This window comes from Acyrthosiphon pisum, chromosome A2 (genome assembly GCF_005508785.2).
Source record: "Acyrthosiphon pisum isolate AL4f chromosome A2, pea_aphid_22Mar2018_4r6ur, whole genome shotgun sequence".
Classification (NCBI taxonomy): Eukaryota; Metazoa; Arthropoda; class Insecta; order Hemiptera; family Aphididae; genus Acyrthosiphon; species Acyrthosiphon pisum.
Genome location: NC_042495.1, coordinates 37,291,913 through 37,316,612, shown reverse-complemented (window position 1 = coordinate 37,316,612; position 24,700 = coordinate 37,291,913). Strand labels below are relative to the sequence as shown.

Below are 24,700 nucleotides of genomic sequence, written 5' to 3'. Positions count from 1 at the left end.
ACATTTAGGCAATTCACACGACATTAACATTTGAGCTATATGTCTATGTGTGAGTAGTAAATGAACATAAGTGTGTGTATTCGAGAATCGCTGTAATACCGCGTCGAGCAAGCGCCGCCAGATGCAACACTCGCAAACGCACGCACAATATGTCAATGGACGGCGAAAAATTAAAATATTCTTGTTTGCATTACTATAAAAACTACTAAAAGCGGTAGTAAATTAAACATACTTCCCAAACTTCGATTGTAATTTTGAAAAAAATGGTTGAATTTATAAGCTTCTAGGCTATATGCTCTTTAGGAATCACTTTTTGGATTTAAAATCAGATTTACCCAAAATAAATACAAATTTAAAGCAATTATTTCATGGGAATTTTGAAAAAAATATTAATTTTAAGGTCTTTTAAAATTGAAAATTGAAATTAGACTTCCTTAAAAGTCTAGAAATTTTGTCAGAGTTCATACATGTATAAAAAATTAAACTCAGACACTCTGAAGTATGTGTAATTTACTATCGCTTATTGGTCTATAAATTAGAGTCTATAAATTAAACTCTAGAGTCTAGATAAATACATAATAGGTATCTACTATTTGTCATTCTTTATTCTTAGATCTATAATTATTTTGTATTAAATCATCTACGCCCAAATTGTACGCTCAAATAATTTAAGATGTAGTAAGTACATAATATAATTATACAACAATATTTTCATAGTATTCGATTAAAAAAAAAAAACTTACCTTCCATAACATAAACAATACTGCCCACATCTCCTTCTTTAATAATAATGCTGTCGGAGGCATACTCAACGGGATACATACAGTCAACTATCTCCCTAATCTGTGTGGATTCCAAGTTTTTCATGAAGTCATTGTCCAAAATAGCACCTTTGATCAATTCCCTAGACCTGAAAAGTAATTTTTATTTCAATATTAATGATAATTGGTTAACATAAATTGTCACATTATATAAAATTATGCAGTTATCATTAGTCTGATTTATTTAAAACATATGATAAGTATTAAAAACAATTATATACTAGAATTTTTCGTGCACATTATTGATCAATACTTAAATTTAGAATAAACAGTAAAATAATTGAAAAACTTGTGTATTTCGAGGCTTTAATAATATTGCCAAGACATAATAACAAAACGCACTCTGGTGGAGACAATTTGTACCTTCCGATTCGGGATTATAGATATGGTTTTATATTGGTTATTTTACTTTTTCCAATAAATTAATTTTGTTTTTTAAACTTTTTTTACATTTAGTATAACGAGTTATACACTGATAAGTACAATTTCTACTAATATTATCAAGAGCATTCAAATTTCAAATGCACTTCATTTAAAGCAAAACGTACACGAAATGTCGGGAAAATACATACATAACTATTATTTAGCTGATGAACCACGTAGGGGGGAAACTACCTTACCATCAGTACGATAGCGCTTGAGTTAATTTGTCTTCCTAACACCTATATTAGCTGTTTAATAGTTAACTTTTTATTAGTTCGTAAATGTAGGTGGTAATCGAAACACAAAAAGTAATATAATTAAGGGCCCGTTTTACAATCATAGTTTAAACCTCGGTTACGCTTAACCCACTGATTTTACTAGCAGAATTCGGTGGTCTAACCTTAGTTTAACGATTGTAATAATACGGGCTCTAAATATGCACTGTGCTGAATAAACTTAATATTATACCTAAATTCAACACAGGTAATTAACAAAAATGTGATAAATTCATATATTTTGTCAAAGAGTTTCACAAATATCCCTTTATTTTACGCAACTAGGTATGCTTTAACAATTCGTTTGTCACCATGCCAGCAGTAATTTTTTTCATATTATTATTATTATTATTATGGTTTCTTATTTTTTCAGCAATAAATAGTTCAGGATTTTGGATCTTTCAAAAATATAAAATATAAATAATTATAAAACAAGTTTGTTTTGTTGTTTATTAAGAAGCTTTAATTTGATATGTTAAACCTATATTTATTATTATGGCTTGCTGTCTTACTATATAAATTATAATAATTCAAAATATATATTATATTATATTAACAAAAAAAAAAAACAGAGTAAATATGTATACATATTTTGTAATGTTCAATGAACCAATTATTCATATTAAAAAAAAACAATCTTGACAACAAAATCCGTTTTTGCCCTTAATGTTAGTCGGCCACAGCAGTAAATATAAAATTGTCAACATGTCATCTACATATATTAAACACAGAACCAGCAAGTTGTATCCGTGCCAGTAATAATGTAATGCATTATTATAAAATGTTGTATATACGAGTATAAGTCATACCACAGGTAATCATCTTAAAACTGTATTTATTATCTTAACTTTATACCACTGTAATATCCGTTTGACAATATAAATAGGATAGGTACATATACTTAGTGGATATTATTAAAATGTTTAAAAAAAATATATAAGTATATAATATCATAAATAATAATATTATTTATGAACCCCCATACTCCGATACAATAAAATTCCAATTTCACTATTTCATATAATATTTTTATTATACTTGTGTATAACCGTATAATAAATATACACTATCTCACTACTTTATTTTTAGTTTTAATTTAATATTCATTCGCTTATTGGTTTGCGAAACACATACTTTATAGTGTTTGTGAAAACAAAATACTATTTAAGTATAAAGTTTAAAAACAACGATTAAAGTGTTCAGTTGTACTGATACAAATATTTTTAAAGAGGAAATATTATAATGTAGACTTTTCAAAATTATGATTACCCATAATTTTTATATAGAGCTTAAGTAAAAAACGCTAAAGGTATGGTTTCGTTTCTGCAGCCGATTGTGTGCGACAGTCGTGTGTAAACTTCATACCTTTTTATACTGAAGCCGGTTTCGTTCACGCCACCAACGCACGTGTAACGTGTAACGAGCGATCGACTGCAGTCTGCAGAAGTGCTGCAACGAACTAGTGTTATCATGTAAACCGAATCAGCTGATCGAGTTTCACTTCTATATTGTTCTATGACATCATAGAACAATAATAATATAGAAATTACATGTTACTCGATCAGCTGATCGAGTTTTTGTTTACTTATGGTCTGAAATATGAACCTCCGAGAAACATGGAAACAAACCCGAGTGGCGAGTACTAATCAAGGATTATACGATTGTCTACCCGAATTACGGAATCGTTTACTGCCACAATAGCCCGATTCGGCCGTTGGTCAGTCATACATTATGCTCCTGGTACTTTAATAAATATAACATTCTGCATTTAACACACTACGTTTTTAGAAACATAGGAGGCATAAAAATCAAAAAATCCGACCTATATTCCAAAACAAAACATAATTGTATAGACTGATGTGGCGCGGTGATTATCATCAGTCACAAAACGTGTTCTAAGTGCAAGCATCGGCCAGTGTCACTAGTTCTTGGATGAGTGACAACCCGGGTTTTAGTGTCAAATCTTCGCCACACATACACGCGCTCCAAACAAACCATACCCTACCCACCTTCCCTTAGAAATGCTAATGACCAAAGTAAAGTAACAAGGTTTAAGATCATTAAAAAAAAAACATAATTTTGATGGGAAACGGACACGTATTTATATGGTCGTTATACTCGTAGAAATTGTGTCCAACAACAGTATTGCTACCTTTTATTATTTATTGATTATTCTCTATCTCAAAAAATATTAAAAATTAATTTTTCACGGGATGATGAAGCAAAGTTAAATAAAACCATATGACTATACAATTACAGCAACATGGATACATAATATTGAAGCATAACATATGGAATGAAATGGCTATAGGTAAGTCATTCATTTGAAAAACTAGTAAGAATTATTGTACCTGTATCGAATAATTATTATATTGGCATATTTTAACTTAAATTTTTTACCCTTTGAATACAAAGTTCTTTAAGTAGTAATTAGGTATACCAATTTAAAAAAATCGAGCAACTATATAGTTAATCGCTTTGCGCTCTGATTTTATAATTTTGTTGATATTCATAAACGAGTATAATGATTATATTTAACCGAAGATACTTGACATTTTTACCAATCAATCGCTCCAACACAATTAGGAAAATTCTACCCTTCACAAAAAACCAAAATCAAATTTTATACAAAAAAAAAACCTTTGCCCGATACTCGATATTATTCCTGTGCAAGGAAAATCTACGAATCATAAATATTATATTTTTGTTAATAAGTAACCAGGACAACGAAAACCTCACAAAATATATTTTTATCGTGTATTCAGCCCAAAATCATATTCATGAAAAAAAAAAAAATGATCGCATAAAAATAAATAGTGACAATTGTATTGAAAAAAAAAATTTATTTTATTTTATTTTCAATTATTTAATAGTAGGTACAATTATTTATTATACATAAAATTAATTATAGTTACATACACGAGACTTCTTAGAAATAAATAATTAAGATCTTTTAAAGTGAAGACAGTAACAAAAAACATTAAAAACCATGATAAATATATTGCAATATTTCATAATCATACGTCATAACTATTAACATTTGCAAATTTCAAAAATAAAATCCTTTCAAATTTTATTTGGAACAAAAAGTGTTATAATAACACTAACGAGTGGACCGCTGTGTGATGGCAACGAACCAAGATAAACTTGCAGAATAAAATTGTCTGCTCAAGTCCTTTGAACTCATAATTGCGTAGGATTTTAAAATCCAAATTCAGAAAAATGTTGTCTTTTTTTGATTTGTCATCGTAGTGAATTCAAATGTCTATCCACTATAATTGTTTATAATAAATCCCTACATAACATGTATGTTAATTATATATTGTAATTTTTATTTTGTTGAATAGTGACAATGATGAGTATATTTTTATGTATCAAGTTGATATAAATACCTATATTATTTTTGCAATAGTTAGAACTAAAAATCTGTTGAGTATAGGTATTAACGCTATTAGGTGATTAAAATTTTAAGTAAAAACTACAGATAATGTATTGTAAATGTATTTTTATATTATATCTGTGGTAAAAGCTTAAAAATTCAAATTAAATTTGATTTTTAACTACCTTAAGTAATTTTATATGATAAAATTAAACAATTATCCAATGTTCATACTGCTTGATTCGTAATCTTACTTTTATGATTAACAACAAATTTTAAAAACATATAAATTCACCAAATAATTGGGGGAAAAAAACATGAATATAATATTATAATACATTAAATAAATAAAAATTATATTTGTAATCAACAATGTATGAGCAAGGATATCCAACAAATTATATACATCTATATTTTCTTGGGTTACGAATTACGATTATTATAACAACATAAGAAATAAACAAGAAGAAAGAAAGAAGGCCAATTGATCGACGATTTTACATGGATTTAGTCCGCCCAAGGTTAGCTCCTGAATAGTTATAATTTTTTCACATCACGTATTTCTCATCAGTTCTTTATTTTCAATATTTCCACAACAATTTTTTTAAATATTATAAAACGATGATATTTAATTAGTTTTCACCTGCAGTAACTAGGTTAAGATAATAAGATAATATATAATAAGAAGAAACACTCGATTAAAATTATAAGTTACTACTAGAGGTATATTATAGATATTGTTATAGTATAGTATCTAAATCTGATATTAAATATCAATAAGCAAATTATTTATAATAAACATTTTCATAAAACCGATTTATGTACAAGACAACTTCACAACTACACGTCTACACATACAATATGAACGACATATGGTTAATAGTGTGAAAAATGGCAAGGTAAACTTGGCAAAAGAGAAATGATTAAATATTTAAATATCTATTTCAAAATATACTTTTGGCTTTCAATTCTTTTTACTGCAGAATATTTAGTAGTTTGAATTTGGTAATTTGCACGTTAAATAAAGCAAATTCAATAAAATTAAGATTTCCAAAAAGTAATAACTTATTGGTTTTATTTATTCAAACATTAGAAATCTGAGAAATATTTTTAATAGATAGTGATAGCCTATTTTTCGAGTATTGAAATAACCGTATTTCTTATTGTCCAGGACATTTTTATTTTAATATTCTGAGTGCAGCTTGTATTAAGTATAATATTATTATGTACCTATACCTATACTGTAACTATTTAGTGTTAATTTATCGATTAACATATTTTAAGGTAGAAAAAAATATTGATGAATATTGATAAACTTCATGAATCACTTCCATAAATTTAAAAAATAAGCTTCAGGCACAGAGTAACTAAAAAAAATTAGTTTTTTCCAATTGATTAAATTCATCTATAAAAAAAATGCGAAACAAAGGGAAAAAATGAAGCACGAAGACATAAGAAATCAATGACTTATTAATTACTAGTTTACAGTATATTTATAATAACGTAAGTAATAGCCCACCACTATATTTTATTAAGTATTTTTTTCAAAACAATTTCATCGTATCTACATCCATTTATATACCGACCTGATATCGTGTCACCAGCAGTATAATCTGTAGATTGTACATAACATATAGAATATAGACAATGCTACTGTTTTCTTTGCGTAACCCGCAACCGATTTAGGACAATATTATATTATTTACGTATTTGCATTCAGGACTCATTCACTTTCCAATGTTATGTCGATGGATTTGAATAATAATTTATCATTATATTATTACTATATGACAATTCATCGATTCAATAGCATAATATATATATATTTATTTTTACACAAAAATATATTTATTATTCTATCATACTGCAGTACAGTGAATGGCTTTCCGAAAATCGTTGAATTATTAAAATATAATATGTATCTTTGAGAAGGTTAAATCTATTTAAAGCCAATATTGTTATACAATAGTTCAGACGAGTATAATACATTGGTGTAAAAACTAATTTATCAAGTATAAAGCGCGTGTATGAATATTGTTGTTAAATATGGTAATATGATATTGCATACTTAAAAAAACGCATTATTATTTATTAATTTAGACACGTATACGCGTATTTCGACATTTCGTGCGTTTCAAAAACTACAATCTCGAAATTCGAATCTCCGATAATTTTGGCTAGGCTTGTTTACCTCGAAATTTACATTTTTTTCTTCTGCTAGCATAGTACATTATTATATTAAGCTCTACGCGCTGCTATAGTTGTCGAGGGACAACGGTATTAAAAAAAAATATATATTATAGTCCATTAAGATAACATCGGATATACATATTATAATATATAGGTACCTACTGTCAAGCTGGACGAACCGTGCAAATAAAATAATAACAATTCTGGGTTGGAAAAAATCCGTAGTCTAGGGGGCGAAAGAGTTCTGAGCACCTATGTAATATTACTTCAAATATAATATAATGTGCAAATAATATGGGTCAATCGCCCGCGCCGCATAGGTGGTATATGCTTGTTTATAACAACGGCGTTATGGTTTTACGTGATAAATTACAAGGTGACGCGCAAAGACAAGACAAATATATATATATGTATTATAATATGTACAGGTATAAACGCGTCATGTTATCAGACAATAATACAATAATTATGGCCCCGAGGGTACCTATGTCCCATATACTATACTATATTATATAGTTGTTATATATTATAATTTATATTGTAACAACAAGGTACAATCGTCGAGTTTACTCGCTGCCCACCGTGGTGTCGTTAAATTGGCATGACGTGTACATGCTTATTATAAGTATTATATTATTATAGATTGGAAATAAATTACTCTAGAATGATTTTAGTTGTACAGAACGAGTTACCAAAATCAAAGACAAGTGACAATGATTTATTTTAGGGCACCCATTTAGTAGATTTTTTGAAAAGTTAAAGGATTCACCTCGTCTTCTCCGCAGGACACTTTTTAATAACTTTTCCCATCTCCTCACAAACAGCTGTTTTCAACAAGTCCAAATGCTGTATCCGTAACACAGGCCTCTGCACGAATACTGCAGTATAGGTAATGTACATTGCATTATTGTTATGAAAAAACATAAACGTGGGTATTTACTGTCATAATAATTAAGTATACCTATGCTCATCAATATTGGGTGTAACAAAAAAATACATCCATAAGGATAAAGGTTTACGAAAAAATTGCATATCAGACTCGGTGTCCGATGTAATGTGATGCATAAGTGTTTCCAAAAACCCAAGGTGTGCCAATTTCACCGTTCAGTATTACACCTAGCCATTCCCAAACACAACCCTCTGAAAATTATATAAGTAAATAATATAGGTAATATTATATTAGGTCAGAAAATGTTCACGCCGCACTGGCTACAAAATGTGATATGCGTAAACTTTTAAAAAGAACGTGGCCTATTGTAGTCGTCATTAATTATTATTATAATTAGATACAACAGATTATTGAACGTTTGACGGATGTTTAAAATCGATTATATAGAATATATTTTATCACGCAGCGGTTACGGTAAGTGTATAATACGATGCGGACGCGTGTTTGCTCGTTACAGTCACCTCGAGTATTTGGTTCAGGGACCATTGGGTCGAAAAAAATAATATAACGCATTATACGCACGGCACCCGTTTCACAAAGAGGCACAGTGTTGGGCGAATCTCATTATTATCATAATATAATAATAAACGATATAAGATAATAATAATATATCCGTCGATCGGAATCGTCAAACAATGTCAATCCAAATATATATATATATGTAAGGTTTATATGTATATCTTTACACAATACATTATAATAATATTGTATTCACATCATATATTATTGTGAACGGCTAAAAGCGGTGAAAGTTTCAATTGATTCAGATTATTCACCGGACATCGTGTACACATATATGAGTTTACATATGGCAGTAACGCACGTAGTGCATCTTAAGTAGCATCAAACTAGTAAAGTACAATCGATAATATGCCGATACCGGTGACACGGTAATGGGTATAAAAATTACTCACCACGTATAAAATATAATATTATTACATACAAATAATTCACCCGCCCACTTGAATTATAGGTACAATATATAATATATAGGTCATAACTTCCGATCTTTATGTACGGATGACGCTTAAATAATATGCAAATCATCTGTCATTATATCATAATAATCACCGCGGGATGAAAAATATTCGGTGTCTATACAGTATACTCATTGGAGACACATAATATTATACAACAACAACATCGCATTACGCGTCTTATACACGCCTATATTATATTATTATTATACCGATTGATAGTGTGACAATGAGAGTGAAATATAGTTGTATATACTTGTATATACCTAACCAGTAACTGCATCTGTTATATTATCGCAATCGGCGAGTGTGGGCTGCAGCTATCGATCGAGGGTTTTGTTTTTTTTCCAAGTCGGCTGCAGTACAACCTACATCGGTCCAAGGAATTCGTTCTGATACGAAACGTATAAGGCATGAAAATGTCCAACTCCGCTGCAGCGACTAATTAGACGCACGCAACGTATTACACGCGTTGATCCGCGCCAAGGTCTACCCCTCCGTACAAGTGGTTTTGTATCGATTTAATCTTATCAAATCTTTCATTGCACGTAAGGAATCTTGTATACATGAAGCATACATATCGGCAACTTTGCGTATTCAAACATACGAACTTACAAATTTCATAGTTTTTGTTTAACTGCCTGAAAAGTAGTTCGGTGCACGCGTGATTAAGAGGTACCTATTTACTTCGAACTCGCTGCCGTTGTTCGCTGGGATGACAATTTTTTGTTCATTTTGTGTATAAACGCGCGATGTCATGCAATCGTTTACAAGCCGTTTAAATTCAGCTAGGTACAGTAATTTTTTATTTATTTTTTTACAGCGACCGTTTAGATACAACCATAGATACAATTATACATACGATAGCGTCAGTATGTAAGCACAGACAAAAACCGATAGAAGTTTATCAGGTCATCAGGACCGCGCTTCGAGGCATTATTGGAAGTAGTGACTAATAATTATACATACCATGTATATGCGGACACGCGCGCTTGAAAACCATGATAATCGTTATACGTAAAAGTTCTTTCGAACGACCGGTCGATCTATAATGTCCCGAAAAGGATTTTAAAAATGACTTGAATTCAACTTAACGTCTACTCTTGAGATTAATATCTATTCTTTGTACTTTAGCCTCGATTTTCTCAAATTTGAAAACAATGGGAAAAGTTAAAAATACTTTTTATATGATTTTGACAATTTGGTTTGACTTGAGCGGGGAATATAAAATCGAATACATTCTGAAGCTCGTTCTGGAGACTTCACGGGGCATTCTAACCAGTTTTTAGAACAATTACATTGATCAGTAAACGATGGTAACATAAACTGTATTCCCACGTGGTGTGCGTGTACGATTTAGACAGCTACAAATCATCACCGCTAACAATCCAATCTTAAACCATCGCCACTATTATATACTTTGTTATGATCGTCGACTTCAAAATCTATACCTACGATGTTATAAGAATCACCTCAGCTAGTATCAGCAATCATAGGCCGCAAAATATTTATTTTCTTGCAACTGTCAACTATGTATGTTGATCATTATATATATATTTATCGGAATATACTACGGCTAGGACACAGACATTCGAGTCGTTAACTCAATCACTTTGAGATCACACATTTGAACACGACTACATACCATAGTATCGGTTATCTATATAAAATATATCGAAAGGTTTTACTGGGATAATTTCGAAATAATAACGGGCTGAAGCATGGTTTAGCCGAGGCCATTTATAACATGAATTCGTCGAAGGCATAAATATTTTTCTTGCCCAAACACCTATGTTCATATATCAATAGTTGTAATAGCACGACCAAAATTTGAGGACCGAAATCTCTAAGCCGTATTTATAAACCTAAACTGTATTCACTATTTCAGTTGCAAAAAATCATGTGCATTATATAGGCGTATTCTGAATCGACCGTATATTAAAATATATAGGTAATATTATGTAATAACCAATAAGTATACAATGTTCGAAATCTTCGATCGATCCTGCACCCGGGACAAGAAAAACCGACAAAAACATAACAACATTTTTGCGATTGTACGATGATTGTGAAAATTGTGATGGCGAAGGAGCGAGATAAGTGGTGACGTGGAAGAAGGATGAGTCGGGAAGTGGACCAATATGGATACGGCTGGTGGTATCTTATACCGACTGCTGTGACCGAAGGCCATATACCCTCGAGCTCTGCAGGTCAGAACACATAATATTATGTGCACTCTGTAGTTACACACTATAATATAATATAACCAGGTGCATATTATTTTCCATTAGATATATGATGACTATAACATTTTTTTATGAAATATTCACCCAACACTTCTAAACACTGAAACTCATTTTTTATTTATTATATAATTATTTTTATAAATTCCATGTACCAATAACACTGAGTAGTGGAAGGTCTTTTTTAATACTGAAGAGGATATACCTACATAGGACTTAAGAAAGACTTGATAACTAATCTTTACTTTCAACAGAAAGTAAACGTACATCATATTTGATGACATAACAAATGAGTTTTTTTCAAAAAATAATTTGCTTTATCATATAACTCTGATCATGGGGGAAAGGGTGTATACGCAATAACCGTTGACCAATAAGGGCCACATTTTTTATCTTGGCTTATATTAGGCATCAAAATAACAAAATCAGGCCCTGTATGTAACTCACTTTGAAGACTTTGGAACCTTGACGATAGGCAGCGGGTCAGTGGTCCTGAGCGGTTCGGCCGAAATGGCCTGCCGAGTGGGCCGGCCCTTGAACAAGGAGCCCGAGCCGTGGCCGTGATGATCGCCGCCGTTACAGCAACCACCACCGCCACCGCCGCCACCATACACGACCAGATCGTCGGCCGACATCTGAATGGCCATAATGTGATGGGTGAGCGGCCGAACCACCTGTCGGAACTTGTCGATCTCGTTGCGCAGGTGGCGGACACTAGCGTCACGCTCGTCGAGCCGGTGCTCCAGACGGGCGATGTAGTCGTCTTTCTTCCTCGACTCGGACGTCCGGAGGGCCAGCTCGCGCTCCAGGTCCCGTAACCTGTTCATCACGGACGTGCTCATCGCGAGTGTAACACGCGGCTCGGTCGCCACAAACTATGCGATAACTCTATATTATAGTACCGTCGTTTACACGTATATCGCGGCGCGTACTATTATGTTATGTAGCTGCAGTGTGGTTTCGGACGCGTCGAACCGACTGTCGTACACGCGCGGTGGTGCGCTGTTTCGTTTACGCTTTCCGTGCGTATAATATGTGATTTCCCCTCCGCTGTCTCGTTGCGCGCAGACTGCCGCAGCAACACAACCGGGTCAAGGATCTGTAAAACGATGATCGATTTCAATTCCGCGCGCGGCGCAAGGTCCTCCGGTCGGAACGCGCCGTGAAAACCGGCCGCGGGAGTTATAGAACATAATAATAATAATAATAATAATAATATGACAAATCTGTGCGGTGTTAAATAACGATATTATCAAAAGCGACTATCGTTATACACGGGCAACGGTCAGTGGGTGGGTGCGGACTAGGGTGTCGAAAATCCGTGATACGGGCCTACCGCGCTCGCTCGACAATATAGGCGCGCGCACTATTTTTAAACGCCAAAGAAACGCATTTTACGTAAAATAATAAACTTTAATATTATATTGCATTTTATATTATTATATATACGATGAACGAGCTCGTAAAAAAATTAAGTAGGTACATACGCATAATATAGTGCGTGTGATGTTGTATTGTGTGTGTGCGCGCATGGTATAATATACGCGCATAATACGTCGTTGAACGACGATTTAACTTCACCGTAATTTACGACTTTGGCGTGTATTTATCTTTTCGTTGGTCTCGTTTTTATTATAATCTTTATTTTGATCGTAAACGCAAATTATTTTTACGCGGTTATTAAAACCTTCGGGGGTCTTGCCGCAGTCCTATATTTAGAAGGGGCTAACTCAAATATTTTACGTGCGTGATGACGATATTATCATATATTATCGCTCTGTATCACGCGTATATCGGACACGCCGATTTATATAACTCGTCGAAACCAGAAAATACAAGTAAAACGAGGGAGGTGTTCATGATGAATTTTGGCGGGACTTAACCGAGCTTTCAGAGAGCTGTGTCAGCGGGAACGCGTAATGGGTCCTGAAACGGGCTAAGGGTTACTAATCGGAGACGTATATCTATGCAACGCATCTAAGTTCAACTGCATCTATACTGCAATAACGCGTAGGTACATGACAGATATAACACCTTATCGTTAACAGGCACGTACACAGAAACAAATTCGGTGGAGGGAGGTCATAAATCATAATACATTTTTAATTACAGATGAAAATTCACAAATAGAAGATATTTTTGCTTACAATTTCGGGGGTTTGTATACGTGCCTAGCTGGTTGTTAATTGTACTATAAAACTATTTGATATTTCCATCTACGTTTAGCTTTCACAAAATAAAAACCCATATCGATATAGGCATGCAGCAGACTACTTAGGTATATGCGGCCTGAGTAGATAAAATCTATAGTTACTAAATTATGCAAACGAATTTTTCGAAACAAAGCAGAATTCACGAAGAACAGACTAATTCTAATTTTGCAAAAAAACTTTGTTTTGAGAAAGTTTTTTTTATTGGAAAATAAAAATGAAATAAAAGCTCAAATGTGGTCGATCTCTGTAACCGTATGAAAACCACCCGCAATCGTTACCTACCGAAAACGCGATAATTGTATGAAATACGATTATTATATTATAATATGTATAATATGATGAATCCACAAAGATGAAGTAACATTTGAAGTAACAGCGATCTGCGCGAATCATCGTCGATCAGCGACTAAACGAAAACTACCATCGTGGTTGTCTACACCAGAGTTTCTCAACGCGTTTACTGTATGATCCCCCAAATGAACATTAAATTTTTCTATAAATATTATATATTTAATACACACGTATTATAGAATACCGTTAAAAATAAATACTTGTACCTAATACGATACTTTTGAGACATAAATCTCAGATATTTCAGTTTTAAATGTTAGGTATGAAAACCGTTTATTTGGTGAAATAATTAAAATTTGACTAAATAATATCTTACAGTATTCGAACAATGATATGAATTTAGACATGACATATTTATTTATCATTGAAATTCTTAATGTTTTGTATGGATTTAAAATTTAAAAGATTATTTTAGGCGACCCTAAATAATTAGGTGGCGACCCCAGGTTTAGAAACGCTGGTCTATACGATTATGATATTATGATATTTTACACCCGCGAGCGTACATAGCGAGCTTTCATGGACGGAAACTCAGGACGACCACCACATACCTATGAGCATTACACAAACACATGCACCGATCGCGCGCGTTAGGAGGTACGTACGCTGCGAGGACGGAACCGCAAACGACGCTGAGGGAACTCGAGTGGAACGAATTATTATTTGTTCGGAATATTATACTATATACTAATATTATTGCTAAAAAAGTATACTGATGACGCGACGGCTGACGGACACCGGTTGGACACCGCACATACGTAGATAGACGCTGGAAACGACTGGTGGCGGTGGCGCGACGCTGTCCGCCGCGGTGCCCGGGACGTGACGCGCGATCGCCGCCGCTGTCACTCCCACCACGGGAGGAAACGGCAGCCACCTGAGCTTCAAGGTGGCACCCACGGAGACGCTCGCTTGTCTCCGCCACAACGCTCGTTTCGTGCGCACAGCACGCGCAACCTCTCTCACACCATCTCATCCTCTCTCTCTAACTATCTATCTATCTATACATCATCTCTATCTTTGTCTATCTATCTATTGTAACATTTGTTACATACTATACATAAATTATATACTAAATACACACTATAGAATCTACCAACACACGCTCGACACTTGAATCTACTTCGTCCAAATAATTATCTATTATTATTAAAATGACACATGGCATTCATCACCAACACGAGCGAACTCGAATACTGTCTTATTAACAACCATCTTAAAATGTACAGTAAATTAGGTAAGTATGTATACTAATTTAAAAAAAATAATGTATGACTGTGTAGTGTGTACCTACTTAAACTGATCCCTAGAGTGCCATGTAGCGTGCTACTTGATATTTTCTTCCATTGCATTGAAATACAACGAATCATAAATGTTTTTAATGATATGTCATAATTACAAATGTCGAACAATTTAATTTATAAAGATGAGTTCTAACGTAACTACCTACCAACAATAACGCCAAAAATATTGGAATAATTAAAATGTAATCAGGGTGCCATTGTCCCATATAGTCCCTGATTTGTGTCTGGTAATATTCTAGTAATCCCCTCCCCCCACCACTTCCCATTGAAAATTCCTGGGTACTGCAGAATGTAGGTAATCATAAAATTAATACATTAAAAAAAAATGTATCAACGAGGTTGCAGTGTTAAAGTAATTTATTATAATATTTTGTTTACATTGGTTTCTTGGTTTAAAATCCATCTCTATTACGAAAATAAAAATCTCCAATTTGTATTTATAAAAAAACCTCTAACAAAAGTGCTCAAACCCCCAGCTACAGAAAACTTATCTTAATAAGGAATACAAATTTTTTCTTGGATAAGTATAATATCGTATTTACGTTTCCCTAACCACGTTACCACCATAGGCTCAATTTGATTGAACGTTTTAGGGGCGCTGAACATAGGTACTACATTAAATAATTTTAGCTAAATAACTAGAATACTTCAAGCATTATTAGGGGGGGGGGGGAGGGGTTCTTTTGCTAAGCACCTTCAAGTACCCCTCTAACTGTGGGTATACCCGTTGCACTATATAATATATATATCCAGCTATTTCTCTCTCACAATCTCTATATATATCCATCTATATTCTATATCCATCAATATGCATTGTAACATTTGTTACATTATATACATAAATTATACACTAAATAAATACTATATAGAATTGACCGACACAATATATACACTCTCGACACTTTTCTACTCCATCCAAATTATTAATTATTATCAACATTCACCATAAACTCGAACGAATTCAAATATACAGTTATTCTGTAATTCATAACCATGACTTCCAATATATACAGTAAAGTGGGTATTAATTAAAATATTATAATAATTTTATAAAGTTTCAAAGCAAACGTCTCTTACCTATTGACAATACCTATAGGTAATAAATAAAAATTCTTCATTTGATAACTACATAATACCGTAAACAAATTATCCCCCCTGGCCAAGTACACTGTATGCATATATATTTATCTATGGCGGGTGTTATTATTATTATACCATATTAACATGCATTGTTGTCATGACCGAGGAAACGCGTCCCTATCGAAATGAAACGCGTAGGTATCATTGTTTAGTATGAAAATTATTATTCGCAAACGAGCTTGCGTAGGTCTTTTCCTAGTCCCGTATGACCGCAGTGTCAAATGAAGAACAAACGATTACGATCGCAAAAAACCTGCACTGCGCCCGGTGTATCATTATAATATTATACGTGGGCCACGCGATTCCCGTCCGAAGTTGCAGACAGAATACAGGTAGGTAGATATACCAAGGCACCCAAATTGTATATTTGTCGAGTGTTATTAATGTTATAATTCATATTATACCGTGTCAGTAATGAAAGAAAAATATATGAAATAATAATAGCAATAATTGGGCGACGGTCGAAAACATACGCATAAATTATACGAACGTCACGCCGCAGGCACGTCATTCGCGGCGTCGTACGAGTGACAGTATTATTTCCGCGGGCCGCCGACGAGTTTTTTTATACTGATTTACGACCTACGGAGGTGAGAACCGTCACGGATCACCGAGCGAGTGACTTGTGTGCTCAAGTCGCTGTTTTATATCTTTTTCTTATTTTGGATTGAACGCGCAGCGAGGGTCCAAGACTGAAAAAAACTATAAAACGATCCTAAAATTACATAAAGTTGAAAAATTTACACACATTATTGCTATACATGCTAGCTACCTCCTATTTTGTATCGGACTTAAAATCTTAATGAACAAATGTTCGCACCTATAAAAACACAATTTACTATATAAAATGATACATCGCTCATATAATTTTAGAATGAATAAATCGGAGAAATCGCTGTCCAGTAATTTTATTATTATTAATATGAATATATTATTAACGGTAAGTACACTTATATCTTATATATCTATCAACTCAAAATAGATTGGAATGAATTTATTCAATTGAATGATAGATACAATGATGTATTTAAAAAAAAAAACCCCATTTTTTACGTTTAATACAATAATACAATTAAATTACAAAATACTTAAATTATGATGAATAATGAATAATCCACAAATATAATTTTTAACGACTAAGGAGACATACGAAACTACGAAAGTAATAAAATGTTTTTTTTAGGTATCATATGTGTTGATTTTTTGACGCGTAGCTGAGGTAAAATATATTTTATTTTATTTTGCAAAGTAATCCTGCCAGATGTCTTGTGATAGTGATAGGGCAGCTAATCTGTAATAAAATTGTGTAAACAGACCTCGAACACGTTAATTTATCTATACTCAACAAGTAGACGTTTATTGTGAGGATGTCGGGCGTTGGCTATGAAAATGAAAAATTACCAACTCCGCAGTATTCTAACCTGATTATTCGAACCTTAAACTAAAAATATCACCAAAATATTTGCATGTCTGTCGGCTATAATTAATGTTCCATACTATATGTATACCTATAAGTGTGCCAAAAGCAATTTTTGTTTGTCTGTAAAAAAAAACTGGAGAAATTATTTTAAAATGTACATTCTATATGGATATTCTCTATAGATATAGAACTATAGAAGTGATATACTTATGTATAAGTGATATTATAAGCATAAGTGACGATGCAATTGAATGATTTTTATACGATAGTCAATAATTAATCATTAGTAAAAATTACAGCCAATCTTAAACTGATATTAAACTTATATTCATGGTTTATATAAATAATTATCACTTTACACGCAACATTGAGCCCATTGAGGTATCACTTGATAATACCGAGTGCGCGTTGTTCGAAATGCAACCATAAAGCTATATGCGGGTAGGTATTAAATATTTAAATATTAATAATATATAAATATAAGTTTATGAAAGGCGTACATAACAACTAATTATTACATAGGACGATCCAGTCATCTATTAGGAATAACCAAACATATCCGAACAGAGTAAGTATATTGGGTTGAAAATAAATATTTTCTATAGCGAGACCGGAATACTGTAGAGGTAAAAGCAAGGTTTAGGAATAAGGTAGTGGTAATGTAGGAATGTATCCAATGAGTAAGTAATGTATATATGATAAATGTAAAGTGATAATACTCAACAAATGAATTATTCATTGGATATTTGTATGTATGGAAAAATAAAAGATTATACCAGATCACAGATAGGTACCCTCAATATAGTCAATAGTCCAGTGGTTTTCAAACTTGGTGCCGCGGCACATTATTATCTCCACTGGACACTCCTTAAGTAGTACAACAATTCTCAACAATTTGAAAATATGGTCTTTACGTCTTTAGGTACTTAAAAATTCCATAAACCAGATTTTGAATAACTATGTAATTGAAAGAAAAGGGGGCAAACATGCTCAGTTAATCAGGCTATACTGGATTTGATTTGTATGATAAAATGGTTCAAATAGTCAAGTTCTACCACTATACCTTAGTAAAATTGTTTTCTAATTGTGTATATTATAATTGTCTATGTATATATTAACGCATAAAGTATCACAGGGAAATACCCGATAGAGAACAAAACTATAAAAGCATAGAAACTAAGTTGATAATTAGTAGGTAATCAACCTTTTAATACTCAGCATAAAAGTATGTCCGTACTAATATTGATAACAGGTACCTAATTATTATAATTTAACAATCTAGGTATAGAGCTAGAGCTCAAAATATAAGACAAAATGATTGACCTAAAATACAGAGTTACAGTACGTTTATAGTTATACGTTTATAGGCGTTTATGGAGGGCCATCTTCATGTACGTCGTTTATAGTATAAGACAGCTGTAAACAACTTGAATACCTATTACCTATATCCATTATCAAAAAAAGTAATTCAAATAATATAAAATATTAATCCAACAATTTCTTTTTGTCAATACAAATTTAAAACTATTTAACTATATTATTAAGAAATCATTTTTAATACAGTTTATCAATTAATATAACGATTTTTAAATTAAAATAAAGCATGTTGGTATTTTAATTTGAATAAATAGGCTACTTTAAAAATTTGTTTACCATCTTTATTTAGGTAAACCATTATAAAAAATACAATTAAAGGTATTGTATGATTAAAATGATTGAGTTTATTTTTAAAAAAAATATGAGGTTATTGATTCTTGACTGTTTAAAACTTCGAAACATGATAAGTTTATCATTTCACAGGAACTCATAAGTCTAGGATTTAGGTTTATTTATCTCAGGTCTTTAGATAATATGGAATAGTTATTAAGTTTAAAGTCTAACCGCGAGTTAATTAAACATGGAACAATGATTGCACAATTAAATACTGATTAGAATAATAAGTAAGGTTTAAGATAAGAAAATATTAAATAATACAATTATAGCCTAAATAATAACTCCTAACATTTTCGGGTCTCCGATTAAAATGAAATAAATAAAACACACTTGACTACTTCAGCAAGTTTAATTTGTATCTATACAATGTATATTCAGTATCTATAGTTTTAGTATGGCTTAAGTAATATTTTCTACGACAATAATATACAGAATGATGCACAAAGCATACTCCATGTTTTCCTTTAAACATTACTTTTTTATATAAGTATATAATAAAAGTAGCATACTGCATACAATTATATCATTAATCAAAGATTTTTAATGAATGTCCGCTGTGGTGATGAACGTTTTTGTTTCGAACGAGAATCGCATTTTTTAGTGTGCATTTTTAATGGAAATGATATTTTTGAAAATGGTTTTAATTATAAATCAAAATTCAAACTGGTAGCTTCAATGTAAACCTTTAAGTAGGATTATAGACTATAGTCTAAATGAGCGGAGGAGAATGACAACACCAAAACACCGGAAGGCGGAAAATGTTGGTCCACTTATCTGCTTGTAAAAACTTTAAATACTAAGGTATAAGTGACTAATGTGTTATCAGTCGTATAATATAGACCATAATAAATATAGCATAGTAATTTTGATTTTCCTTCCATTTATTTTTGTTGCTCTTCGTATTAGTAGTAACTGAATAATACTTAATTCAAAATTCAAAGCAACACCAGAACTAAAAAAAAACTTTTACAACAAACATATTTTACATAGGCAATACTGCAAGAGGTTGCACATGCATTTTTAGTTGAAATGAGAAAAAGTTAACGGAAATCCTTGTAGGGAAAAAGAGATATCCATGCGCGTACATTCATATCCCATAAATTCAACGAAAGAAAACACCTAGAGAACAAATCTCAAGAATTTGCGAGTCACAGACAACATAAGGATGGGTATTTACATACTAAGCGTAAACCACATAAGTAGTCCAACATTTTCAAATTAGTATCAAAATCAAATAATATGTTGGTTTGCGAGACTTTTCAAATCCACTTTACCCACTTTTCAAACGTGAGGCCGTGTCCAAATTTGAGTGTTGTCAATAAACTTTGAAATTGGTGTTAAAAAATAGCGTGTTATATTTGCGAGAATTTGCTAGTCACTTTTTCGCCACCAGTAACATTTTCAAAATTAGACTTAAAAATTGAAATATGGAACCTATATGTACATTTTTTACGATTTTTCGATGGAATTATACGTAATTTTAACGAACTAGTCTTTGATTTCACTAAATGTAGGTTTTTATGAAAATAAACATTAAAGGTTTACACTGAATTTGGCAAATATTTTGCATAAATGGGAACAATGTTGCAAAAAACAGTGCTGGTGAAAATCGTGCAAAATTCAAACTGTTGTCTTAATTTTGACTTAAGTTTGTCATGCAATCATTAAGCGGATATTATATAAGATTTTGGAAACTAAAATGTCGCACACATAGCTAAAAAATTATCAAAAACTGTTTGAGTTACAATTATTTTAAAATAAGTGATTAGCATTCCTGCCATTTCTAAATATTCTTGGTTTAAAAATATTTATCTGGGTGAGCCTGTTATGATACAGAGAAATATATTATAAGAATTAATTTTAGTTGGATTAATTAGTTTCAAAAATTGATTTAAATCAACTAGTTTAAGTTTTCCGAAAACCGATGTAGTGAAAATTATTTTTAAATTCGTTAGAGCAATCATAGTTAGACAAGACATAGTTGTTAGTTTGAAACTTATACCCTAACTAGTTTTTTGTAATCCATAATCAGTATTTTAATCATTATTTTCAGTAGGTATTGTTTTATAAACATTGTAAGCTAATGATCCCTTAAACAAGATTTAGTGGCCCACGATTGGTCTATTAAATTTTTAGTGAACCATTAAATTTAATAAATTGTTTATGCAACCCAGCATACTCTACCTAGATAAAGAAATCATTTTAAATCATGAAATCATATTTTATAATATGTTTAAAATCGCTGTTTGTTTACGAAAATATAAAACAATGTGTCATTTTGTTTAAACAGTGAAAAAAACTATTCCGATGTTTTAGTGTACATAATAGTATAATGACTAATATAATACGAGTAATGACATAATCGTATGCTATATATATATATAATATGTTAATATAATAAAGACAGGTACACAATACAAAAACACTATTTGGATTTTGGGTGAATGATATAGGTCCGAAGTTACCCGTTACGACGTCTATCCGTCGAGTGGTACACAAACGTTGGTTATCGTTGTCGTCCGCCAGATGGCGGTAAACCAACGTCGGTCCTCATGGGTATTATTTATTCTGTATTTCCGAGCGTCTTCACTCGAACGGGCTGCGTCATCGGGTCTCCCCCACCCGTGGAGTACCGGCAACGATCCAGAATCCAGATGATAAATAATAATATCACATCACAGCTGCAACCGACCATCGACCACGATGTCTCTAAATCTCGCTATCGCTTCGTTTGTTTGGATCGCGAGAAAACGTCCAAGCCTGACGAGAAGTTTTATGGTATCTGCACAAAAGGACCTCCCATCCATCGGTGGTGACGCGTAGGTCGAAAACCGTATCGCGTGTAAATAATAATAAATTATGATATGGCATTATCAATGATCACAGTTGCAATATTTACGATGAAGATAATAATTATAATAATAATAAAAATATTAATGACAAACGATAGATGAAGGAGCGACCGCATTTTACGACGTCCGGCCGCGGACGCCACAACGGAGGTGGCGGAGGAGACGGTCGACCGAATAATGGGTGAGAAGTTTGGCATCATCGCCGGACGACGGCTTCACTTAGTCGTCGACACACCGGGTCCGAACGTCGCACGCGCGCCCGCCCCAAGGTCAACTCGATTAGAAAAATATACTATTTTTATAACTCGCAGATTTTGCTTAACAAACCTTCCTTTTCCACTCGTCCGTCTTCGCAGTTCTTCTCTATCTATGTAAACCATCCAGCTCGTGCACGGGGGTATCGCGGAAAAACTCCGGTCGCGACGACTGCAGCTCTACCAGTTTCCTTACAATGTATTATTATTATGCATTGCTATAATTGTATTAATTATTTTTTTGGGAAATACATCAGTGTGACGGGTTCCTCAGACCACGGGATGATATCACACGGTGTACATGTGAGGTATTCAAACTGCGCATCGTGGCTTTAAGGGGCGACGCGAATATTTGTCATAAGTCATAACCAAACCTAACCCGTGACACAAAGAGGAAAAAAATTAGAAATAATTAAACAATAAAACATAATCTTTCTGTTTTCTTAAGAATTAAAAGCCCCCAGATTGTTGTGAAGAGACACGAACATGCATGTCATGGGATGAAAAAGTTGTGTGGTACCTACATAATATTATATTGTCATCGTCATCGTGAAGTTCCAACCAGGTTCTTAGGAAGAGAGGTTCGCCCACCCCTCCACACAGTGATAACTTTTGTTACAATGTGTATGATATATTATTATATGTCTAGTTTTTCCCTCCTCCCCTAGTCTATATTTATATCCAAAAATAACAAGTACCACCTACCTAATAGTTAGTACTCAATAAACGGCTATACGACAAGAATATAATATCACGATAACAAAAAAACCAGCGGCGAGGCGTTGGATTATAATAAATATTGTTGTGTTCCGTTAGCGTTAGGTACCATCAGTATAATATAAAAATGTCCACCGAAAATGCGTTCAAGTAAACGGCGGCCGGCGGTGTTTAAGCATCAATATAATGATTGTACAATATTGAAATGCAGGATGTTCTACGCACGACAATTTATAATTGAACGACCCACGATGAATCGTGGCCCGGTGGCCGAGTCTCGTCGCTACAGTGTTTATCTACTACTACAATAACATTATGCTTAATACTGTTTTTATTATGTTAATTATTTGTATTGTTATCCCAGGCGTCATACAATATTATTATAACGTTAACCAATTGACGACAAACGTATCTTTGGAAACATTTTAAATTCTACCGATTATTTACATATTTAGACGAACAACGATTCAATACATAGCCTTCACACAAGGCGATAATTATTGTGCAATTTTATAACACACCCACCCCGAGATTTAAATTGATAAATAGTTACAATCGACCGTCAGTCCCTCTGCCACTTGTTCTAAAAATATTTGAAAAATTGCATGTCCGCAATAGTCAAATACATGTGCATAAATATTACGAGAACAAAATATTTTATGTATAAAGTATTTAAGTTAACGTTATAAATTATAACTTGAAATTGTGTCCAATACTATAGTTATTATAACCATAATTAAAATGTATGATGTATTGAAGTCTGATATTCGATATTATACAAGTAATGTGTATATTAATATGATGACCTAGTCTAGAGGTCGTAATCGAAATCTAAGAAAGAAAATAAACAATATTCAAGTAACAGAGTCCGTCTGTTTCAGTATAATCTGTGTTTACGACAATCGTCGTCGTATTATTATAGTAGTTATTGTGAAATGTGTTCGCGATACCTCATAAAAATGTTTAAGTACAGAAGAAAACACAGTGAAATTCAAGTGACCGATATTTCACCTATAGTACCATTACCGTATAATGTATATTATTGTTATTTCCTTAAAACGTAACATTTGCATAATGTCTATTATACCTACATACATATTTTATACACATTTACAGTAAACGATTGTCACGATTAACAGTAGAAATCACTATTTACTTTTACAGTGTAAGTTAACTATTCGATTTTTTATATTTTATTGTATACGAAATAATAAAATTACAACAATAAAACATTTAAAACATATTAGGTAACATGGTGACAAGGTAGACTACCTTATGATCTCGCTCGCTTAAGGGGATTCGATACCGTGGTTTTCTGTTTTTGTCTAACACATGCGCGCATAGTATTTTAGACATGTTTTTTGCCAAACATACCAATTTATCTAATGAAGCGATAAGAATTCTGAAAACAGATTTGAATTTGTCGTCAAGTCTACTTAAAATCGACTTTCCCACATTTTTGATTTTATCCCCCAAATT

General features: G+C 32.5%; 1 protein-coding gene across 2 annotated transcripts in view; it reads right to left on the bottom strand.

Moving 5' to 3' along the window:
* Positions 1 to 575: 575 nt before the first annotated feature.
* The window catches only part of LOC115034096 (cGMP-dependent protein kinase, isozyme 2 forms cD4/T1/T3A/T3B-like), a 125,115-nt gene continuing 100,990 nt past the window's right edge, over positions 576 to 24,700 (bottom strand). The window contains exon 4 of one of the 2 annotated variants that reach the window (XM_029489783.1): positions 576 to 910. In XM_029489783.1, coding sequence (XP_029345643.1) covers positions 712 to 910 — 199 coding nt within the window. In that variant the 3' untranslated portion in view covers positions 576 to 711. The remainder of the gene's footprint in view (positions 911 to 24,700) is intronic. The other variant, XM_029489782.1, reaches the window with a different exon arrangement.